This window comes from Cavia porcellus, unplaced genomic scaffold (assembly GCF_034190915.1).
Source record: "Cavia porcellus strain 051 isolate PalLab524CR breed Dunkin Hartley unplaced genomic scaffold, mCavPor4.1 scaffold_1, whole genome shotgun sequence".
Classification (NCBI taxonomy): domain Eukaryota; kingdom Metazoa; phylum Chordata; class Mammalia; order Rodentia; family Caviidae; genus Cavia; species Cavia porcellus.
Window position 1 is genome coordinate 120890292 of NW_026947484.1, and position 20723 is coordinate 120911014.

Here is a 20723-nt window from a genome sequence, read left to right on the forward strand (position 1 = left end):
CTTAGGCTCTCAAACTGAACTCAATTACTGTGACGCTGCCATTCATTTCTTACATCAGTAAATTGAATTTTTGATTAGTCAGAGTCCTCAATAATTTAAAGACAATGAAGGGAAAATTGTGAAAGGACACAGAAACAATTGTTTAAAAAAGGCACTTCAGGTTGCAGGCACTAAATATAGACTCTACTTAATTACTTACTTTCATGTTCCTCCTCCATTACTTCATTTATATACAACTCACACTTTAAATTAAAGCCCAAAGTACCTTTGAGCCAAACACTTCAGTTTTCAAATATAATTCAAAAGCAGGACTGCTTTATACTGATTAAATGCTATGTTTCACACATTAAAAGTCTCTTGAGGCTATTTTCAAGCTAGTACATATCTTAGCAAATAGCTGACTTTTATACAAAGGGAAAGCTATAGAAGTAAACTAGTAATTTGGAATTTACTTCACACTGATGAAACTGATGATGCAGTGACCCCCGCAGCTTTGAGAAGAGTGGGATGAAGGACAGGCTGAATGGCCACTGGCAGTTATCGCCACAGAGCTCCTCTTTGGAATGGAACATGGACCATGGTGAGGAAGAGGGAAAAGAGCCAGGTAGATTCTCCTCGGGCACAGAGAGCTGTCCTTAGAATGAGCAGTGTCCCGTGCACTCCTGTCACCCTCTTGGTGAGGAGCAGTGTCCTAGCTCCATCCTATAGGGATGGTGGAAAACACTGCTCCTAATATAAAGATGCCCAAACTAGAAAACTCCTGGATCTTAAAACTGTCTGGAGATCACAGACTCATAAAAACAGTACAGTGAAGGGAGAGCTCAGCTGAGTGTAGAAAGTACTAGAACCAGCTGAGCAGTGGACAGGAAACAAGATATCTGCCATTTTGATTCTCATTAAGGCCTTACTTTAACGTTAGTAGGTTTTTTTATCACCTCATTCTCTCATGCTTTTATCCAGTTGGTGGTTTTGAGCACCTACTATGTGTCAATACTTGCATATTTAAATGATAGTTAAAAGGAGAATCAGAGTTTCGGGAGGGAAAGCGAGAGTGGGCTACAGTTTTAAACAGCACAGTCAGGGCTTGACTCACAGAGGAGATGACATCAGCACACAGCCACAGCCATGAAGGCGATGGGCTCTGTCAAAAGCTAGACAATAGCAAGAATCACCAGCAGAAGCACCTGCCAAGGACTGCCCCGTTTAGGAAGGAGCCACACAGAGTCATGACACTGGAATTCAAGCAACAGAACCAGATTTGCCAGCCAGTTACTCATGATGTAAACACAACAACCTCTCACATATCGCTAGATCCACCCCCTATCTCTTTCCCAGAGAACATTCCCCTGATTTATAAATACAGGAAGTAAGGAGGCAGAATTTTCTGGTTATTTCTTTACCTGATGGTCCCTGATGATTCCGCTTCATCTCATTCTCTTCTTGTCAACATCTGGGATCCTCTAACAGTTAAGAGAATTGCTAATGTCCCAAGGGCAGGACTGCTATGGAATCGGTGGGACCCAGTGCACAATGAAATGTGGAGATGCTGTTCAAAAGATATTCGTATCCAAAATTTCAAAATAGTAGGACCAGGGATTTAGCTCAGAGGCACAAGTGCCTGCCTGGCAAGTGTGAGGTTGTGAGTTCAGTCTCCAGTACCAAAAACAAAAATTCAAAATGGTAAGACCGAAGCACTAAACCAAAAAGTGAGCTTCTCTGAGCGCGATGCCTCATGCCACCTCACAGGTCATGTGTCCAAGAAGCCAGCCTGCTTCTGCATCTGCACTGACCATGTGTGTTTGTACCTCTTCCTTCTACCTACAAAATGAAAGAGTGAAGAGCCAATTAGCCTAGATCTTGACCAAAGATTTATGTTATACCTCTGTATACTCGGAGTGCTAAGGACTTCTTAAAGAGCTAGTGGTTAAAAGAATACATAATGCAATATTTGTTACAATACATACCTCATAGTTAAGACAAAGTTTTAAAATCAGCTTTCACTTTGTCCTGAATATTCACAGACTTTCACATGAAGAAGCTACATAAAGATGTAGCAGCCTCCCAAATTAAGAAGCTGAGTGCCAAAATGTTCAAATAATAAAACCTCTGCTAACTTTTCAAGTTTTGTACCAAGATGACTTGTTTCTTCCCAGGAGGAAACAGTTTCTTCAAACAAATGTGCTGTGCCACATTTCTTTGCCAAACACAACAGGCCACCCATAAAGGATACCATGTGACAAAGTGCAATACTTTTACCTCATTAAGGAAACTGCTTTTTGATACCAGGGAAAAGTTTTTCCAGTGTGCTACAGAATGATAATGCTAATTTGCTAGACCCTTTACGGACAAGAATGAACTTTCCAAAACAACAATGGACCGTCAAAAGAAAGATCTGCTTCTTTAGAAAACTGAGTGAGACAAACTAGAATCTAATCGACTAAGACTACAATCTAAACAAATAAAACACAGTTCAGTGCTAAAACTGAAACAGGACTTGTCCTTCCTCATCTCTAGTCTCAAACTACCTAGCCTCTCTTTAAATAAGAGTACCACAATTCATTTAAATGGGGTCATTTTACCTAGGCTTGGTGGTGTATGCCTGTAGTCCCACCACTCAGGAGGCTGAAGCAGGAGAATCACTGCAAGTTCAAGGCCAGCCTGGGCTACAAAATGAGTTCAAGGTCAACCTGAACTACATAGTGAGACCCTGTCTCAAAAAGAGAGAAAAAACAAAGAGGTGTCATTTTGAAAAAAGCCTGAAAGTTACTGACAGGAAGTTCCCTCACCCAGAATCAATGTGAGATGTAGACTTTCATAAAATATCATAAAAGGTGTTTGAGAGCAAGATCTATGCAGCTTTTCCATAAAACCCTAGGCACTGGGAGCATTCCATCAAGGTATTTAAGATACGGAGCTAGGAAATCCTCTGCAGCTCTGAAGAAAAGTACCACATTCAAAGTTGCTTTCTTCTTAAAAAAAAAAAGAAAAGTACCACAAAACAAGTATTCATGTGTAACCGCATCAGTGATGCAGCCTAGTCACTGAGCTATCACTGCAAGTCCTAATCAGTCTATGCTGACAAATCTCAAATGTAAAAAGAAAATCTGAGATTACCAACATTAATAGCACCTGTTTTTACACAGCAGTTTTCTCATTGTATCAGTATATGTTTGTATTAACATATGATTACACTCACAGTAGGGAGTTTTTTTTACTTTCCCTTTATTATCTTGTATTTTTTCAGCACCAAAGTCATTTATTTATCTTATAAGAACTTTAAAAATTAATTATCATATGTACAGATTGAAAACCAGACTAATAGGCCAAAGAACTTATAAAACATATAAGACAATCATAATAACTCAAGGTATACTTTTAGATACATTGTTCACACTGGGCTATAATATAGTATTTTTTCTCTTTTTGTCTATTATCAGCCTTTTATTATATATAAATATATAACATCTATCTATAGTGAGTTTTTCATGTAAGAGAAATCATGTGATGTTGAAGTTTATACATCTGAGTTACTTCTCTTAACATCATGGTCTCAAGACACATTCATTTTCCTAAAAATCACTCAAATTTACCCTTCATTATGACTGAGTAGTACTTGATTGTATATAAATATCACAGTTTCTTTATTCACTCATCTGTTGATGGACATATAAGCTCTTTCCAAGATTTAGCTATTATGAGTTGCACTGCTGTAAGCATAGGTATGATTATGTCACTGTGACATGATGTCTCCCTTGCCCTTGTTGCCCAGTATTGCTTTTGCTGTTCTAGTCTCTTCTGGCTCCTTCTTATATAACATTTAGCATTCTAAAATACACAAACTTTCACATCATTATCTCATTTGTCCAAACAGTCCTATGACTATTTCTAAAAACAGTTGTTACCATCTCCATATTATAGATAGAAAATCCAAGGCCAAGAAAAGTTAAAGGATTAATTAATGGTGCAACCTGAATCTACTTTTCGATTCTGGCAACACTCACCCACTTTCCAAGCTTCCTCAGCTTAGTGTTCTTCACGCTTGCGAATAAAGTTTGAAGTGGAACCAGGAGAAGAATCCTTGGAGGCTCTGCTTTCCTCAACCACAAACTCAAATCAGTCCTCCCACCATCCTGTCTTCTAGGAGTAAAAGGGGACAAGAGCAGAATGTGAGGCCATTTCAGAAGTATCCGCTACTGTCTGTCTTAAGAGGCCTGGGATGGAATCAAAGTCATTTTCCAGAACGTGAAATATTCCAAGCTTTTGTTACTTTCTCCCCATCCTGCTTCTGTTGCACACTTTCTTCCTTCTGGTCAGGACTTTTAAGACCAAGGCATGTCCGCATGTTTTGGATTTTGCCCCACAATGAGCTCAGCTCTAGCTGGTGCACCAAGAAGACTATGTGGGTGAGTGAACGAATGACTGAGCTAGTACCCAGAGAAGGGGAGCTGGTGACTGTGCGGCCTGCTAACAGATCGCCTGAAGGCCAGGACCAGCTTACCGTTCCCACTCAGTAATTCATGTTTGTGTTCACTGTTTATCCTTGTTCTGTTTGGTCACTATTCATCACAGTAAACCAGAAGGGATAAACAAAGGAATAAAGGAGCACAACACACCCTGGATTCCACTTAGAGATTTATTAGAACTTATTATGAAGTTAAGAAGAAGACTAAAATCAGAAAATGAAATGAGGGTTAGAAAATTCGTGGTTTTCAGTTCACCCCATAAGTAGTAACGATAACCACGCTGAATGTGGCCTTGAGAATTCAGTCTTAACTCCCAAGGCTGACTTGGGAATTAGGTATTTCAAAGCCAGATGAAGAAATAACCATAGAAAGCTCAGGGGAAACAAAGATTTCTTTGTCCATACTCCTATCCTCTTTACCTCATTTCAGGATCTGTGCTGCCAGCTTCTCATGCACACTTTCCTTATTAGGTGGCTCCTACTCAACAACGCTCTCTGGGTTGGGAGTTCAGACGTGATGTGTCAGAATCCGGTTTCCTCTAACCGGGCTCTCTCGGCTCTAAGCCACGGAAGCTGTGTGGCTTCCGTTTCCTCATCCCAGGCTCACTGCAGACACCTAGAAGGGCAGTGAGTGTTAAAAGGTGGCGATGACAGTCAAACAGAACTGTCGCTAGGACGGAGTCCTGTAACAAATCCTTTATTTGGGGAATTGTATTTATGCTAGTTTACTTGTAAGCAATCAGATGGGGTATCAAAAGTATCACCCTTAGAATTGAGAAAATTAGGTTCAGCAGAAGTTTCACCACTGAACCCACCATATAACTCAAGAAAGTTAACTCTCAAGTCTTCAGCTTCAGTATCTCTAAAGTTAAGGAAAACATTTTCAGTGGTGTAAGTGCTTGCCTGGTAGGCACAAAGTCATCAGTTTGATCCCCAGTACCAAAAAAAAAAATTTGAGGATAAAGTTTTTTATGTGTATTTATTAAAATGTCACAATGAAACACAATTTTGTATAAAATTAATATGTATCAAAATGCATATAGGAAAATATTCTTAAAAATTGACTTGAAAGTTCATAGACATATAAACAATGAACGTACAAAAATCAGAAGTTTTCTGAAAAATAATAGTCAGAAAATATTTCATTTCCAAGAGCTACAAAATAAAAAATGTTAAAAACCAAAAATACTAGTAAGGAAATGCACCACATTTATCTGAATAAATGTTCATACTTTTTATACCTACTAACGAAATATGTAACACTTACATAATAAAACATTACTAAGTAACATGATATATAGATCAGGGAGGCACACCATTCCTAGATGCATAGTCTGCATATAAAAAGGTTGTCAGATTCTTCCAATTCACTTAAGTGTAGTGCAATTGTAATCAAAATCTCTAAGGAAACAGTCTCATTCGCTTCAGGCAAAAGCATGAAATCGCTGAGTACAGGACAATTTGGCAAGGGATATAAGAAAACTAAAGACAATTTTATCCTTTGACCTAGAACTTCACTACAAAGAACTTACTCTAAAGAAAAATAAGAGACCCACACAGAAATGGACATTCTAAGATATTTGCAACATCCTAAGTTGTTTACATTATTTTTTATAGTATCAAAGTGGAAACAAACTCAATGTCCAAAAATAAGGGTTGACTGAGTAAATATTGTGTGTATGTGCATATGTGTGTGAAGGAAAAATATATAACTATTAAAAATAATTTAGAAGATTAATGACATGGTATATTGTTCTGCTGGTGATATATTTTTTAAAAGTCATATTACTAAACATGTAAAACAATCCTAATTTCATATAAATTATATTGTGCAGCTACAAATCATATGTATAACATCAACCTCTAATTATCTGAGTAGTGATTACTACTATTAAGATACATTTTTAAACTCCATAAAGGTATGCAGTTTTTTATTTGGTTATTTGGTTAGTTAGCTCACTGACATTTTTATTTGATAAGGAGTAAGAAATGATAAGAAATGGGTTAGGTTTTCAATTTTGTTTCTATCAGAATTAAATAACAAAATTTCAAAGTACAACTGGAAAAATAATGCTGTTAATAAAAACATTTAATAAGAGCAATAAAGGAAGACTTTTGCCCAATAAAACGTTAATTTGCCTCATTGAAGCATAGTCTAAATTATGCTGTCTTGGTAAAATCCATAATTTAAGAAACTATATAAATAACTTGGAATAAAATCCTAATGTACATTTAAAAATTGGTAAATGATAAAAGTTACATCCTAAATCAATAAGAAAAAACTCTGAGATAAAAGTTCAGATTATCATTTTAAAATGAGAGGGGATTAGCACCTACTATAAATTAAAATATAGTTCATCTGAATTAAAGAATATATTTTTAATATTTAGAAAACTGGAAGAAAATATGAATGATTACAAGCTCTCAAATGTGAAAGACATTAAGACTCAGAATAATAGAAAAATGCTCAGCACTTCTAAAATATCACAAATAAAATTTAAAGGCAAATAAGAGAAATTGTTTACATCTAATATGATCAACAAAAGGTTGCTATCCCTAAACTCACAGAAAAATAAGTTGACATCACAGGCAATTTTTTAATAATCTAAAGAAATTATCAGTGACATAATCATCTAATTATGAAGTCTCACTAAAAAAAGTGAGATACTATATTTTGCCCTACCCAAAACACTTAAGGAATTTTTTACTTATAATAATAAGTAACAACTTCATTCACTAGACTATTTCAGCAATTCATATGAAGGATTTTTCAAACATCCTTACTTCTTGTCTAGATAACTAACTTCTAAAAACTTAAGCTAAGGAAATCATTGAAGAAAACTGGTCTAAAATATTCATGTGGGAAACTTCATCACACAACTAATTATAGTACCAAAAGACTCAAGACTCAACTGGTAGGAAAAAAAGGGCATGATTAAGCAAAGTGTCATAATAATTGAATAATAAAGTTGATCATTAATTTGGATCCAACATCCCTATCAGTCAAGAAGTCTGGAAATCTTAACTTGCTTATGTCTAATATCATGAGTTTCTATGTATGGATGATCATTCACCTGAAGCAGTTTTTAATGACAAAACTTCCAACCCACCCACTACCATTTAATCCTTGAATTATGGTTCAAAAATTTATTTCAATATGTTTGTTAGATTCAGCTTTAGTTTTCTATCTTCTTATAGGACACTTGTATTAAAATGTTAAGACAGTCACCACCGAATAAATATTCTTTTCACATTTCTACAAACTTGCAAGAGTGAGGTAAAAACCTTTGTCAAAAGCCATGTGAGAACCAAGATACACTGCATTCCATGATCGAGATAGCTTTGTTTCTTTGCTCTTTCACTTACATTATGGGAATAAATATGATCCCTACCTCATAGAGATTTGGGGAAGATTAAATAAATCGATGCACTTTTGTGTTTAAGTAGTTCCTGACACATAAAAATTTCTCAGTAATCATCATCTGCAGATCTTGGAATAATTAGGCCACAAGAAAAAACTAAGTTTGAAACTTTGAGTTTTACTTTCTTTTTGTTTTTTGTTTCTTTTATTTATTTGTTTGCTTGCTTTCTGTGCTGGGAATCAGGGCCTCAGGTATGCTAGGGAAGTCTTTCAACACTGTACTATACCCTAACCCAAAATCTTTGTCTTAATCATCAAACCCTACCTCACAAACATCCCTCTCTAAATACATTCTTGCCTGCCATAGTGGCAGATGCCTATAATTCCAGCACTCAGGAGGCTGAGGCAGGAGGAGCACTATAAATTCAAGGCAAGCCTGGCCTACACAGTGAGTTCAAAGCCAGACTGGACTACATAGAGAGATTTACTCTCAAAAAAAAACAACAATAAAAAAGGCCTTGTCTAAATATACTTCAATATTTTACAACTTCATCAGGGATTATTCAATGAATTCATCAATCATTATAAAAAATATAATTCACTTTTCCCCCCTTCCAAAATTTGTGGCATTAACCACTTTCAGTCTTCTAATATATTTTCATTTCATCCCAGATCCCAAGAAAACTGCATAATAATATTCATCTGCCGTGTCTATAAATACTCCTTCCTGAAATGAAGCCAATTAAAGGCTAACAATTAGCACGGCTGTCCTATTAGAGGCTATTTGTCCTCTTGGACAACAAATTCCCTTTAAACTTATTTGTTCCACAGTTTCTGGGACTAAAAGTATTCTCCTTAATCACAACTAAGGAAACAACAAAGAACTGGAGTGGTTCTACCTTATTGCTATCACTTTTAACATATACTGTGCATCTCAGTAGTGAGCTTATTGGTTTCATCTTTTACTGTAACCACACACACGCACACACACACACATACACACACATATTACCTTTTTGTGATTTTAGTGTTGTTCATATGCTTCACATCCTCACGTCACCCTAAATTTTTGACTTATTCATGCTACTAAAAAGGTCCCTCTTATTCTTGGTTGCACAAGCTCTTTGGGAAGGTCCCAGGTAACTGTTTGGTTTTGGGTATTTTTATGACCGTTCTTTTTTCTTCTTACCTAAGATCATTTTTAATCGTGTGTGTATGTTTTCCTTGTAAATTCCTCATGCCTCATGATCTATCTCTTGAAATGTTTCCTCCCTTTTCAAGAATCTTTTAAAGAATTTCAATAATTTTTTCAAGAATTTTTAAAATCTACTTTCATTAAATCTAGTAAACTTCTAACTACATCCAGAATTCATTCCTAGCAATATTCTGTTAGCACATCCCTCTTTTTTTTAAGGTTACCATGATTTGTGTATCAGCTGCAGCTCTGAATTCTTGGTAGTATTTAAGTTTAAATAAGCTGCTCCTACTATTCATCTTTTCATATTTTAAGCAATGAAAATATCACAAAGCAAATATATATGTATATATATATATAATGTAAAACTAGACATGAGTCATGAGATGTTCAGATTTTAACTGAAGAAATATGAAAATATTTGACTAATTGGATGGTCTCATCATTGCACTTAATTCATATCCAAGTTTTTCAACTGATTTAGGAAAATATGCCTACATTTTTTTCCTGTCAGGTAGTACTAAGTATAACAAAATATTTCTGTTTTTCCTTACTTTTATCTAAATGTTCACAAGTGTACTTTGCCTTTCCTTTGTGGAGATAGTGAGGAAAAATAAAATGAGACCAGGACTGGAAATTAGGATCTCATTTACAGTCTTGGCTGATTTCCTAAGTGTGTTCTTAAGCAAGTCACTTTATTATCTCTCAAGGTTTAAAACTCTTAAATGTAAAATGAATTATTTAGAGCATGAGAGCAATGAATCTCATAATTTGCAGCATCGTGACACCGAGCTTGTTCTTTTTGCTCCTTGGAGTCTACTCATGAGAAATACCATGGAACCTCTCGTTGATTCTGTCGTGTGGGCAAATTCGCCAAGTTTTATCATAAATAATATTTGGCTGATGCCAAAATAAACTTCCATATGTGTTCCCTCCCCCCTCTACTCACGGGGGACCTGTCCCTTGCCCTCCTTTTCTCTGCATCATGGCACCTCCCATCCCGCTTTCCCCTGTCCCTTCCCACACCCCCCATCCTGATCACCAGCTCTGACCCTTCTTTGCAGCCCTCTCGGTCAGACACCCCAGCTGTCTCCCAGGTGACTCCACCCAGTCTTCCCAGCCCCATTCCAACTTAGTGAGAATCTCTCATCCTTCTTCCCAAACTCTCTTCCTTCTCCTGACTTTCCTATTTCTGCCAGTGATTCTGCCTCCCTGCCGTTTACCCAGGCATATTAGCTTTCTACTCCACTTGACATTTCCTCTCGCTCATCCATAGTGTCATCCATTGCCAAGTCCTGACAACTGTAACTCCTTACCCTCTGGGACATCCACACCCTCTGCTGCATCTGTCCTAGCACTCGTGACCTTCTGCGTCTTTGCAGAAGCCTCACTGGTTTATACCCTTCCAGTTCTCATCCTCCAGTGCCTACTACCGAATGAGACTACATCGACTTCTTAAAATGTGGTTTTAACTCTAGTATTTTCTCCCTGAAAACTTCTCATCACTCAGTCTCTCAAAATGTAAATTCCAAACCCCTTGTTATGCCGTAAGAATCTGTGCTTATCCTGTTATTCTTAGTTTATTTCCTGCTACTGCCTACAGACTCACTGTTCCAAATACTGTCCCAATGTACCAGTTACAAGCCTGTGCTCACACTGAGCCTTCGATTTGGATACCCTTTCGCCTCACTCTCCAGCCCCAGAACTACCCAACCTGCATCTCAGATGCCATGCCAAAGACTCTCCCTGCCTCTCCCTGTCTCTCCTCTACCTTGGAAGTAGTTTTGATGCCTCAGTAATGACATGTATCACCATATTTCTCAGAATATAGTCACCAACACAAATGACTTTCCTTCCTTATGAGAATACTAAGTTTCCAAGGAAAGCATCTACTTCTGAATCATTTTTAAATATTACAAAACTCCTAATATCACTTTGAATATAAATTTGTACATAAGTACCTTAGTATGAGATAAATTACTAGCTCAATAACTCTAGATAAATCCTGCCTTCTTGATGGAATCAGGAATATTCAAATATTAGCTAATTATTAACAATACCTACAGAATATATTAAGGATTGTGCTTTCTTTTATCAAATATGTTATTTGGTAAAATCTTTAAATCATACATGGTCATAATAGCTTGATAGTTATGCAAGGCAAACAAATTAATTTTCAAAAAAAGAGGAAGTCTTCCACAGAATTGGAATTTGAGATGTCAACCTTTAAACAGGCTGTTAACTCAAAATCTAAGCAATCATTCACTGTTAATTGAATGCCGAAGAAGTAGGCAACAATGTAAGTTCCTTAGAATAGTTGCAAATGCCTGATGTCATGTCACGATAGCTACCTATAGAGGTGCTCCAGATTCTGGGGAAATTTGAGTAAGAAGGCAGCATTTCACATCTATTTTTTTCATTTGAGAGGAAATTAGCAGACTTTGATTAGTTCTGGTACATGCACTGGCAAAAGAGTTAGATATGAAACTTAAAGTTGAGTTACAGTGTACTTTGCCATATTGCAACCAAATTATTGCCATATTATTTTTTAGTAACGCTTCCATCAAGATAATAGCTTACAACTGATGCATATATTTTAAGGAAAAAGTACTCCGTCTTAAAATAGGATCATGCCTATAACATTACAAAATTACCTTCCCGCCTACCTAGACTGACAGGAGAGAGGAATCACATTGCCCCTAAGTGACAAAACACTGGCATTCCTTAGCAACACTTGTGGAAGCCCGGTGTTGCCAAAACACTGCAGATGCCCTGCCTCTACCCACATATTTCATTACCTGATTACTAACCCAGAGATGAAATCAACTCAAACTGGCAAGCATCAGGGCGGGGAGATATTGTTGGGTTTAGCAATGTCCTTGTGGCTATTCCTGGAGAAGGATGGATAGTTCCAGTACCAGGTCCAGGGAACTAAAAACGTGCTTCCTTCTGATGGGAGGTCCACACCTTGCTGCCTGTCCTGAACCAGCCTCCAGCCCTCAGAACTTCACAGTGCAGAAGGCAAAGAGGGAGGATGTAACTAACTTCCCACATGAGAAATGGTGAAGGATCGGGCTGAGTGCGGAAGCTGGTCTCAGATTGTCTGAGTTCAAGTCCTGGCTGTGCCACTTATTTGTTATTTGTCCCCTGTTATTTGTTATTCTCCCCTGAGACAGTTCATTTTTATCAAATGTAAATTAGTATTAGTAGTAATTGGTATTAGTATTATAACTAATATTAGTTTTAGTAATTAGTATTATAACTAATACAATAGTATAATAACTTTGTTATGTTAACTAGTAAGTGAAAGAGTGCCTATAAAGTACTTGCCAAAATGTTTGGCTTGATAAATTTAAAATATTACTAATATTTTCTCAATACCAGCCTTTTGTACAGAACTGGCTCACAGAGGCTTTGGGAATTTATGTAACTGATGCCTAGAATCCATCTAAAAGGTGATTCTGAAGACCGACACTTATCACCTAGCTATTTTTTCCCAAAACAATTGTTTATAAAATTTAAGAAATAATGCTGATAAACCCTTGTATTTCTCTTACACACAAAAAGAAACACAGCATAAACTTGGAGAACAATGTTGTTTTTCTTCAACAAATGTTCTTGCATCAAAAAGAGCTTTTAACCTTCAAAGGAATCACATCAGGAAGCCATGCACTTATTTCAATAATACTGCCAAGTATTTTTGGAACCGTTCCTTCTAAATTACCTTCAGAATCTGCTTCAAATTTTTTTTTAGATGTCTTCATTGGCAACAAAATTTTATCCTCTTGGAGTTTTCCATTTTGAAAGCAGATTTAAAACCAACTCTTAGGAATAAAGTAGAGAGTATCACCTCTGCTCAATAATGAGGTAATAAGGACTTTTTTACATGGCTATCAAATGCCTCAATTCTGGACAGAGAATCTCTAAAATATTTCAGACCAAGGAAAACAGTGTCAGGATTAATTTGCTGCTTTGGAGTGAATGGCAAGTTATGTGCTTAGTTGTTAAGTTTTACTAAACCATTCCCTCTACAGCCCTGCATGTTAAGAAATCTTCTAGAAACTTTTACATATGTAAGCTTAGCTAGGGCTCACATCTTATGTGGTAGATACTCCCTGTTTCTTCACTTTATAAAAGAGAAAGACTGTCTGAGGACATAGAACTAGTAAATGGAAAAGTCCAAGAAAGAGTTAAAATTGCGAGGACACGGCAAGTGATGACCATATGGATGAGGCAAAGAACCCCAAACCAAACCCAGACTGTCTACTTAGGACACATGCTATATTTCCTAGAAAGTGCGAACTTCTGGACATTAATGATTATGCTTTCTGTTGAGGTGCTTGTGTTTGCTTTTCATTGTATCATTTTTTGTTTTGTTTTGTTTTCAGATGATGTAATTAAAAATTGGTGAAAGATATTATATCTCTCCATGAAATTTTTTAAAAACCTCAGCATAATGTTAAGAAACATTATCTAAACTCTTTTTCTGTCATCCCACAGCAAGTCACAGGAGAAGGAAGCAATCCCATACTCACCTCCGACCTTCCTAATGACTTGTAGGCCATCCTGGTTTTCTTCATGTACAGGCCTTTCCCCCAGCAGCTTCTTCAATCTTGTGCCAGAACAGTCTCTTCCCTCATGTCTCCTCACACCCGTTTCATAAACATCCTCCTGAAAATTCACTTTTTCTGTTGCATCCCATCCCATCCCATTCCATTGCATTGCTAATGGAGAAGAAATCAAAGGGAGGCAAGGAAGAAAAGATATTGAGCCTTTTTTAAGTTCTGTTCGGTAAAACACTTTTTCATATCCCCACAAGTGAAATGCATTGACTGACTCTCTTTTCTCTCCTTTTCTTTGAAATCTGAGTTTCTAAAGCAACGCTCGTGCCAACGCTAAAGGCATGTTGCTGACCAATCACTCAGATAAAGACAACAATCCCAAGAAAGCATATTTACTCACATTTTTAAATATTTATGTTGGAACTTTTTTTTTTTCAGGACAAAAGAAAAATACAGGAAGAAATCTCACAGAAAAGACTGAAAATAGAAGAAGAAAAACTAAAACATCAACATTTGAAGGTAACTTATGACTTTAATTTTATTTCAAAAATTTTGTATTCAAATATCCTGACAACACTCAAATTTCAGTAGTAAAGATGCTTTAGGAAAAAGAGTTCCCAGTATACCCCTACTAATATTCTAATAACCACAGAGGAGCCACAAGCTAGGACTATTTGCATATGAGATTAATACCTTCTGGCAAACACAGAAAGTTGAAAACATGGTTTTATTATTTCTAGCTTTTAGTGCTGCGGTTCCTAATTATCTTCAGCAATCTTGAGATTTAGCCTTGAGAAGCTGGCCCTCACACAGTCTTGCTTAACATCCCCAGGGAGTGGATCCAGCTCGGAAGTTTCCTTTTGAAATCAAGGAAAGGCCAGCCGTTCCCCAGGGGGTACAGAGCAGACAGTGTCTAGTCTGGTCAAGAGGCTTGTGTTTGAAAGCTCAAAGCAATGAATCCAATGTTGTTCGAGTATGGCTTCTGCTTTATTTTGTTTTGAAGCATACAGATGAGATCATAGCCACAAATACATCTCCATTTTTAAAATCAGACTTTACATCTCTGACTGGGTGGGGACATTTTGTAATTAAAGCACATCAAGTTTCAACATTTTATTACGTAGCTTAGTTACAGGATACAAGCAAATGACAAACAGGATCTCCTTGAGAACAGGCCCAAATACTTATGTCTGGGAGAGCTACTGTCAATAAAGTTCGTGAATCCCCTTTATAAAACAATGCTACCTGCTTGGGGGATCTCCAGATTTAAGTGAAATTTGACAAATTTGGCTAGATCCATTTTTCTAGTGGGACAATTAACCAATCATAAAGAAATATGCTCAAGAGTGACTAACCCACTTTCCCAGGATTCTGTTGCCTTCTTTGCTTCTATCGGACACATTGACATTTCTGTTGTTTGATGTATAGGTGACATCATTGTTAACCTGCTCTCTTGTCCTTCCAGTATGTCAGAATTTACAATGAGTAAACCCTGTCACTCAAAAAATACAATGTGTACTACAAGACAATCAATAAATCAAAAGCAAATCTGTCTAAATTATTTCCATGTGATTTCAATGAAGTCAGTCAAATCTGGAACAATTTTTGAGGTCGACTGTATCTAACTCCAAATCCACATAGTCATTCTCTCTCTCTCTCTCTCTCTCTCTCTCTCTCTCTCTCTCTCTCTCTCTCATGCAATTTACATACGATTGGGATCTTACAGTGAGTGAATCACTTCTTGCTTCTGAGTAAACTGACAGCTGCCTAGCTCACAGCAATGCTGTCCTTGCAGAATGAAAAGCCAAATGACAGCATACCTCATGGAAGAAGAGAAAGCTTAACTATTCCCTCAGTTCATTGTAGGAAGTTTCACATAGAAAAAGCCTGGCTCACTGCAATGTCCATTTCTAAGGTGGCATTTCATTTCAGTACTGCCCCAAAAGTCCAGAAAGTAATGCATGACCTTCCCTATTGGTTTGCTTTCTGAAACCAGGAGGCCTCTATATATAAATTATATAAACTCTAATCCAATGCAATCAAAATATTTATCATGCTTCGACTACTGTGCACAATTGTGCAGACGGTATAAATGGGAGCGCTGAAATCCTGCCCACACCCCCTTGCCAGTGTGTACTCTGACTTAGGGCTGCTCATGCCTAGAGAAAGAGGTTTTCATATTTTCTGGACAAAAGTGCTACTTTCACTTTCCCAAACTGTGCACTGACCCAAAAGGTAGAGTATGAAGGAGAAGAGGAAAAAAAAAAAAAAGAAATAATATTTTTTCCTAACTTGGAAAATTAAGCAGCAAATGAAAAAGCTAAGTTAGCTAAATGATAGTGTCTTATTTAGAGTATAAGTGTTAATTATGTAATCTGAGATAGTCAGAGAAGATTCTATTAAAGATGCGTGATTTCAAATGAGTCTTAACTGTTAAGTGGAATTTATGTGGATGTACATAGGACCTTTCAGAGAATAAACACTTGTTAAGCAAACACCTACTATGTACAAGGTACTAAATTGGACACTGAGAATACCAAGAGAGTAAAATTTTTCCTAAGCATTTAAAATGGCAACTGACACATAAACTTAAGATGTTTACACTACAAAGAACCCTATGTGGGAGATATAAAAACTGCAAAGAGAACACAGAAAGAAGAGTGGATATTTTCAATAGACAGCATTTTTTTCAAGTTTGCAGAATAGCTGGCCAGACCAAAGAGCAACCAGGCATAATTCCAAAACAAGATTCAAAAATGTGTGAAAGTATTTTAAAAATCTATTCTACAACACATTCACCATGCTACTTCCTATTGGCCTCTACAGTTACAGACTTATCTCTATTTTTTCCATCCATTTTTACTGCCTTCCATGACTGTTCTCACAGCTTCCCTGATTGCAAACTATTTCACCACAGTTCACTAATACACACTAAGCAACATAAGAATACACATGTTTTAAAATAATTGTGGTAACCCACCCTGACGTTTAGTCCTTGAGCTTGACCCACATGTCACTTACATTTTCAGTTACTTCCCATAGCTTTTGCTTCTTAATTTTATTATCTTGGGATAGATTTTTATCTTGGTCATTAGTCTCATTTACCAAAGCACAAATCTAAACTGTGACACAAAAGCAAAATATCTTGTTTTGATTTCTATAATATGCCATTATGCCAGATAATTTTCATGGCACATACAAATTATATATTTTTGTATATAAGTTTAAAAAGTTGTCCACCAGGGTAAATGACAATTTTTAAAGTATGGGCAAAGTTTTATGAGACTTAAGCTAAAATTATTCTTGTTCTTAACCAAACTGAGAACCAAGAATGTGCCCTGAAGTTAATATAATCATGTTATAAGAATCTTTCTCCACCCTCTGTAACTCAGTATTGTAAGACAACTCATCTGTTTTCTAGAGAAAAAAAGAATAAAAATAGATGAAAGTCAAGGTAAATTCTTAAAACGCTGATATAGTTAGATTTTCTTGGCATCTTTGACCTCAAAAGCCAAATCTTCACATACATTAATAATATTTACTGGGTCTCTCTTACCCATTACATTACATTACCCATTACATTAGTAGAAATGTAAGCTAGCAAAACCATTATAGAAATCGGTATGGAGTTTCCTCAAAAAACTAAAAATTTGATCCAGCTATACCATTCCTTAGTATACTCACAAAGAACTAAAGGTGTCATACTATAGTGATGCATGAATATCCATGTTTATTGTAGTGCAATTCACAATGGCTAAGCCATAGAAATAGTCTGCATGCCCATCAGCTGGGGAATGGACAAGGAAAAACATGCTGTGTGTGTATACACAATGGAGTATTTATTCAGGCATAAAAAATAAAATCATGTTGTTTGCAGGAAAATAAATGGAATTGGAAAACATCATATAAAGTGAATTAAGCCACAGTCAGAATGTTAATGTTCTCTTATATGAGCAATCATAAGTAAATAAACCACAGATTACAGGGTACTAGAAGGTAACCTTTTGAAACTGGGAAGAGAAATAAGGAGGAAGGAAGGAACAGGAGAGTAATAGGGATGAGCATAATCAAATTGTATGCACGTACCAATATACCAAGATGAATCTCTTTACTTTGTATTACTAATATGTACCAATAAAACAACAGCACTGAAGATATATTAGTGAATGGAATAAATACAAAATGTCGCAGTGCCAATAGACAATGGAAATGTATGAAGTACAAAATGTCACCATGCTGGTAGATAGACAATGAAAATGTGATAAGTACAAATAAAAAATAAGGATCCTAAAAATTAATATATGTTCATTATTTGTAATGGTTTAAGAATTATAATATTTACCAAGTTATGGGAAAACATTTTTACAAACAGCTAACCAACTTTCTAATTAGTGGTTAAGTCACCACTGGGAAAAGTGTCTCTGGTCACAGAATATGGTAACACAAGCTGCTCTTCTGCTGTGTGTTGCTCAAATATGATTGCTTAAAAGGTCATGATAATCTAGGGGGAGGCTTTTCTTCACTCTATCTAGTGGTTTTCAAACCATTTTCTGTGTACCTATAAGCTTCCTGGCCCTCTCACTGATTCAATTAGAGCAGTCCAGAGTTTTCTTCCAAGCTTTCATTCCATATATCATACTCATTTTCAATCACTGTAATTTGGGTTTTTTTTTTAATTGAATTGAAAATCTTTGCCTTAGTTAAACTAATAATTCTTTGGTAATTACCTATTACAACTTGGATAATTTAATTTTTTAATTCAGAAATATTTCTGCAATTTAAAATGCAGGGTTTATTTGACTCACAGTCTATAGAGGTTTCAGTCCACAGTGATCGATTCCAAGCCAGAAAGCACATACGGGAACCAGGTATGGTGGTACACACCTATAATCTCATCATTCAGGAGGCTGAGGCAGGAAGATCACTGCACTAGGACAGCTTGGGCTACAAAATGAGTTCAAGGCCAACCTGAACTGCATAGTGAAACCCTGTCTCAAAAAGACCAAAAAAAAAAGAGAGAGAGAGAGAGAGAGAGAGAGAAATATTTCTCTCCCAGTGGTATTAATTTTACATCCTTTTTAAAAGACACAAAATTCTTCTCATTTGCTCACTTTTTAATTATAAAATAAAAGAAAAAAGGCCAGAAGATGAAGTCCTTCTTTCCTCACTGTTACAGTCATAGCAAGTCCCTAATAAATAATTAACAATAAGTCAATGAACAAATAATTTATAGAGGTAGCTGAGATACAGGACAGTCCTTGTCTTCAGAAAGTATAGGAAACATTCAAACGCCTGGAAAATAAGGAAGAGTATATCTGGGAGTTTCTACTTGAGACATGGACTGGATGCTGGCTAACACCCCTCCAAAATGTATAGGTCTCTTTCATTGCTTTATATCTTTTTTTCATTGCTCAAATAGGTTAATGTTTTCATACAAATTCAAGAGGAATTTTTTTGCATATGATGAAACATGAGTCTCTCTTATGCTCTTATGTTTGACAACAATTAAACTTCTTAACATTTGGACATAGCAGTGAATTCTGTGACTCTTCCTATTGGAACAGGCAGGGAGCTGGATTTAAGGCTGTCTAGGACCAGGGAGTTTCTCAGAGAGGAGGAGGTGCTGAGGAAGCAAAGCACTCAATGTTTACCGCACGCCTAGAATAATACTGAATTAATTTAGTTCAAGACAAGAATGAGTGCGGCAGCCTTCTGCTTGCTGCCCTTCCACTTACTCCCACACAAGGTTTTGGGAGGTGAGTCATTGTGTACTGTTGCTAGGGTGATTATCAAGATGGCTTTCAAAGAGTTTTTAACTACCTTAAAGGCCCAAGATGCAGACCCATCAATCAAAGAAACAGTAAAAGCATCATACATCAAGGTCTCTATGTGACTGCAATTAATATAAAGGTTTTGGAAGGTGGCCAAGGTTGCAAAAAGGAAAATACTAGCTTTATTCAGGCAAGACAGTGGGAGAAAATAATTCTTTAATATGCCCACTATTGAAAATGATAAATTTGAAAGAAATTAGAGATTTTAGAAACTGATGACTGATATAATATATTTCTTGACATCAGAAAAAAGCTTTGAGGGAGAAATGGCTTCTCGACGGGATCACCACTGGAAAAGAACAGGAAGAGATGAAGAAGCAAAATCAACAAGACCAGCACCAGATCCAGGTTCTAGAACAAAGTATACGCAGGTATGACCCTCACTGAGACCCCACAACTGCCTTGATTTGGCGTCACCCCCATGTTGAGAATGAGAAAAGCCAGTCTCATTTTCAGGGCCATAATCACATTTTCCATTGGATTTCTAAAAACACTAGGGAAACACAGCACGAGGCAACAATAGAAATGTTACTGTAAATGTCACCTGAGCAGAGCAACACTAGGTTTATTTTTGAATGTATATTGGTGAGTTATCCATACCTTTCTGGGCTTATTTCCAACAATACCTATGTTTTACAGTTGCTGAACAGATTTAAAATATAATATCATCTACCTGGCACATGGTAGAAGTACCAAAAAGACTCCTTCCCAGCCAGCCCCAGTCCCAAGCTCACCTCACGGGTCTGTGGTTGTTTTTATCTGTGTCCCCTTCACGCTTCTACCATACAACCCCCAACTCAACCATGATATCCAGGAAGAGAAGGTTCTATCCACCTATTCCCCTATCTACCTGTGTATCTATCTATCTACCATTCATCTCACATCTCCATGTCTTTTCCTTCCCATCATGCATAATCAGTATGGAGCCAGGCAAGATCTAGTGTAACAAGTAAAGTTTTCAAATTACCATGACTTAAAATGAGGCAATGAACATGAAAACACTACAAAGCTCAAACATAAGAGAGAATTATTAGTATTCAGTGAGGCCTGTGGGACAGTTGGAAATGCAGAGTGTTCAGTAGCTGTGCCATTGAGTTGTCACCACACCAGACAATCAGATCCCACTGGAATAGACAACATGGGACAGTGTTCTTTTTTTTCCAAGTAATTTGCATTTTACTTCTTAGTTGTATATACTTTCATATTTAAACACTAATGCTGATAGCTCAACCTTATTTAGGTATTTTTAAATTGATTCTTAAATGGTTGCATACTTTATAATTTTACATTTATGAATTCTTTGTTGTTTTCT

At 36.6% G+C, this 20723-nt stretch overlaps 1 protein-coding gene and 1 long non-coding RNA gene across 2 annotated transcripts in view; one reads left to right on the plus strand and one right to left on the minus strand.

Moving 5' to 3' along the window:
* Positions 1-1952, minus strand: part of LOC134477314 (uncharacterized) — a 58488-nt gene extending 56536 nt beyond the window's left edge. The window contains exon 1 of the long non-coding RNA XR_010049289.1: positions 1401-1952. This is a non-coding gene — a long non-coding RNA (uncharacterized LOC134477314). The remainder of the gene's footprint in view (positions 1-1400) is intronic.
* Palmd (palmdelphin) overlaps positions 1-20723 on the plus strand; it is a 49059-nt gene that overhangs the window by 3062 nt on the left and 25274 nt on the right. Inside the window, exons 2-3 of the mRNA XM_013143053.3 lie at positions 14019-14099; positions 19658-19782. Coding sequence (XP_012998507.1) covers positions 14019-14099; positions 19658-19782 — 206 coding nt within the window. The remainder of the gene's footprint in view (positions 1-14018; positions 14100-19657; positions 19783-20723) is intronic.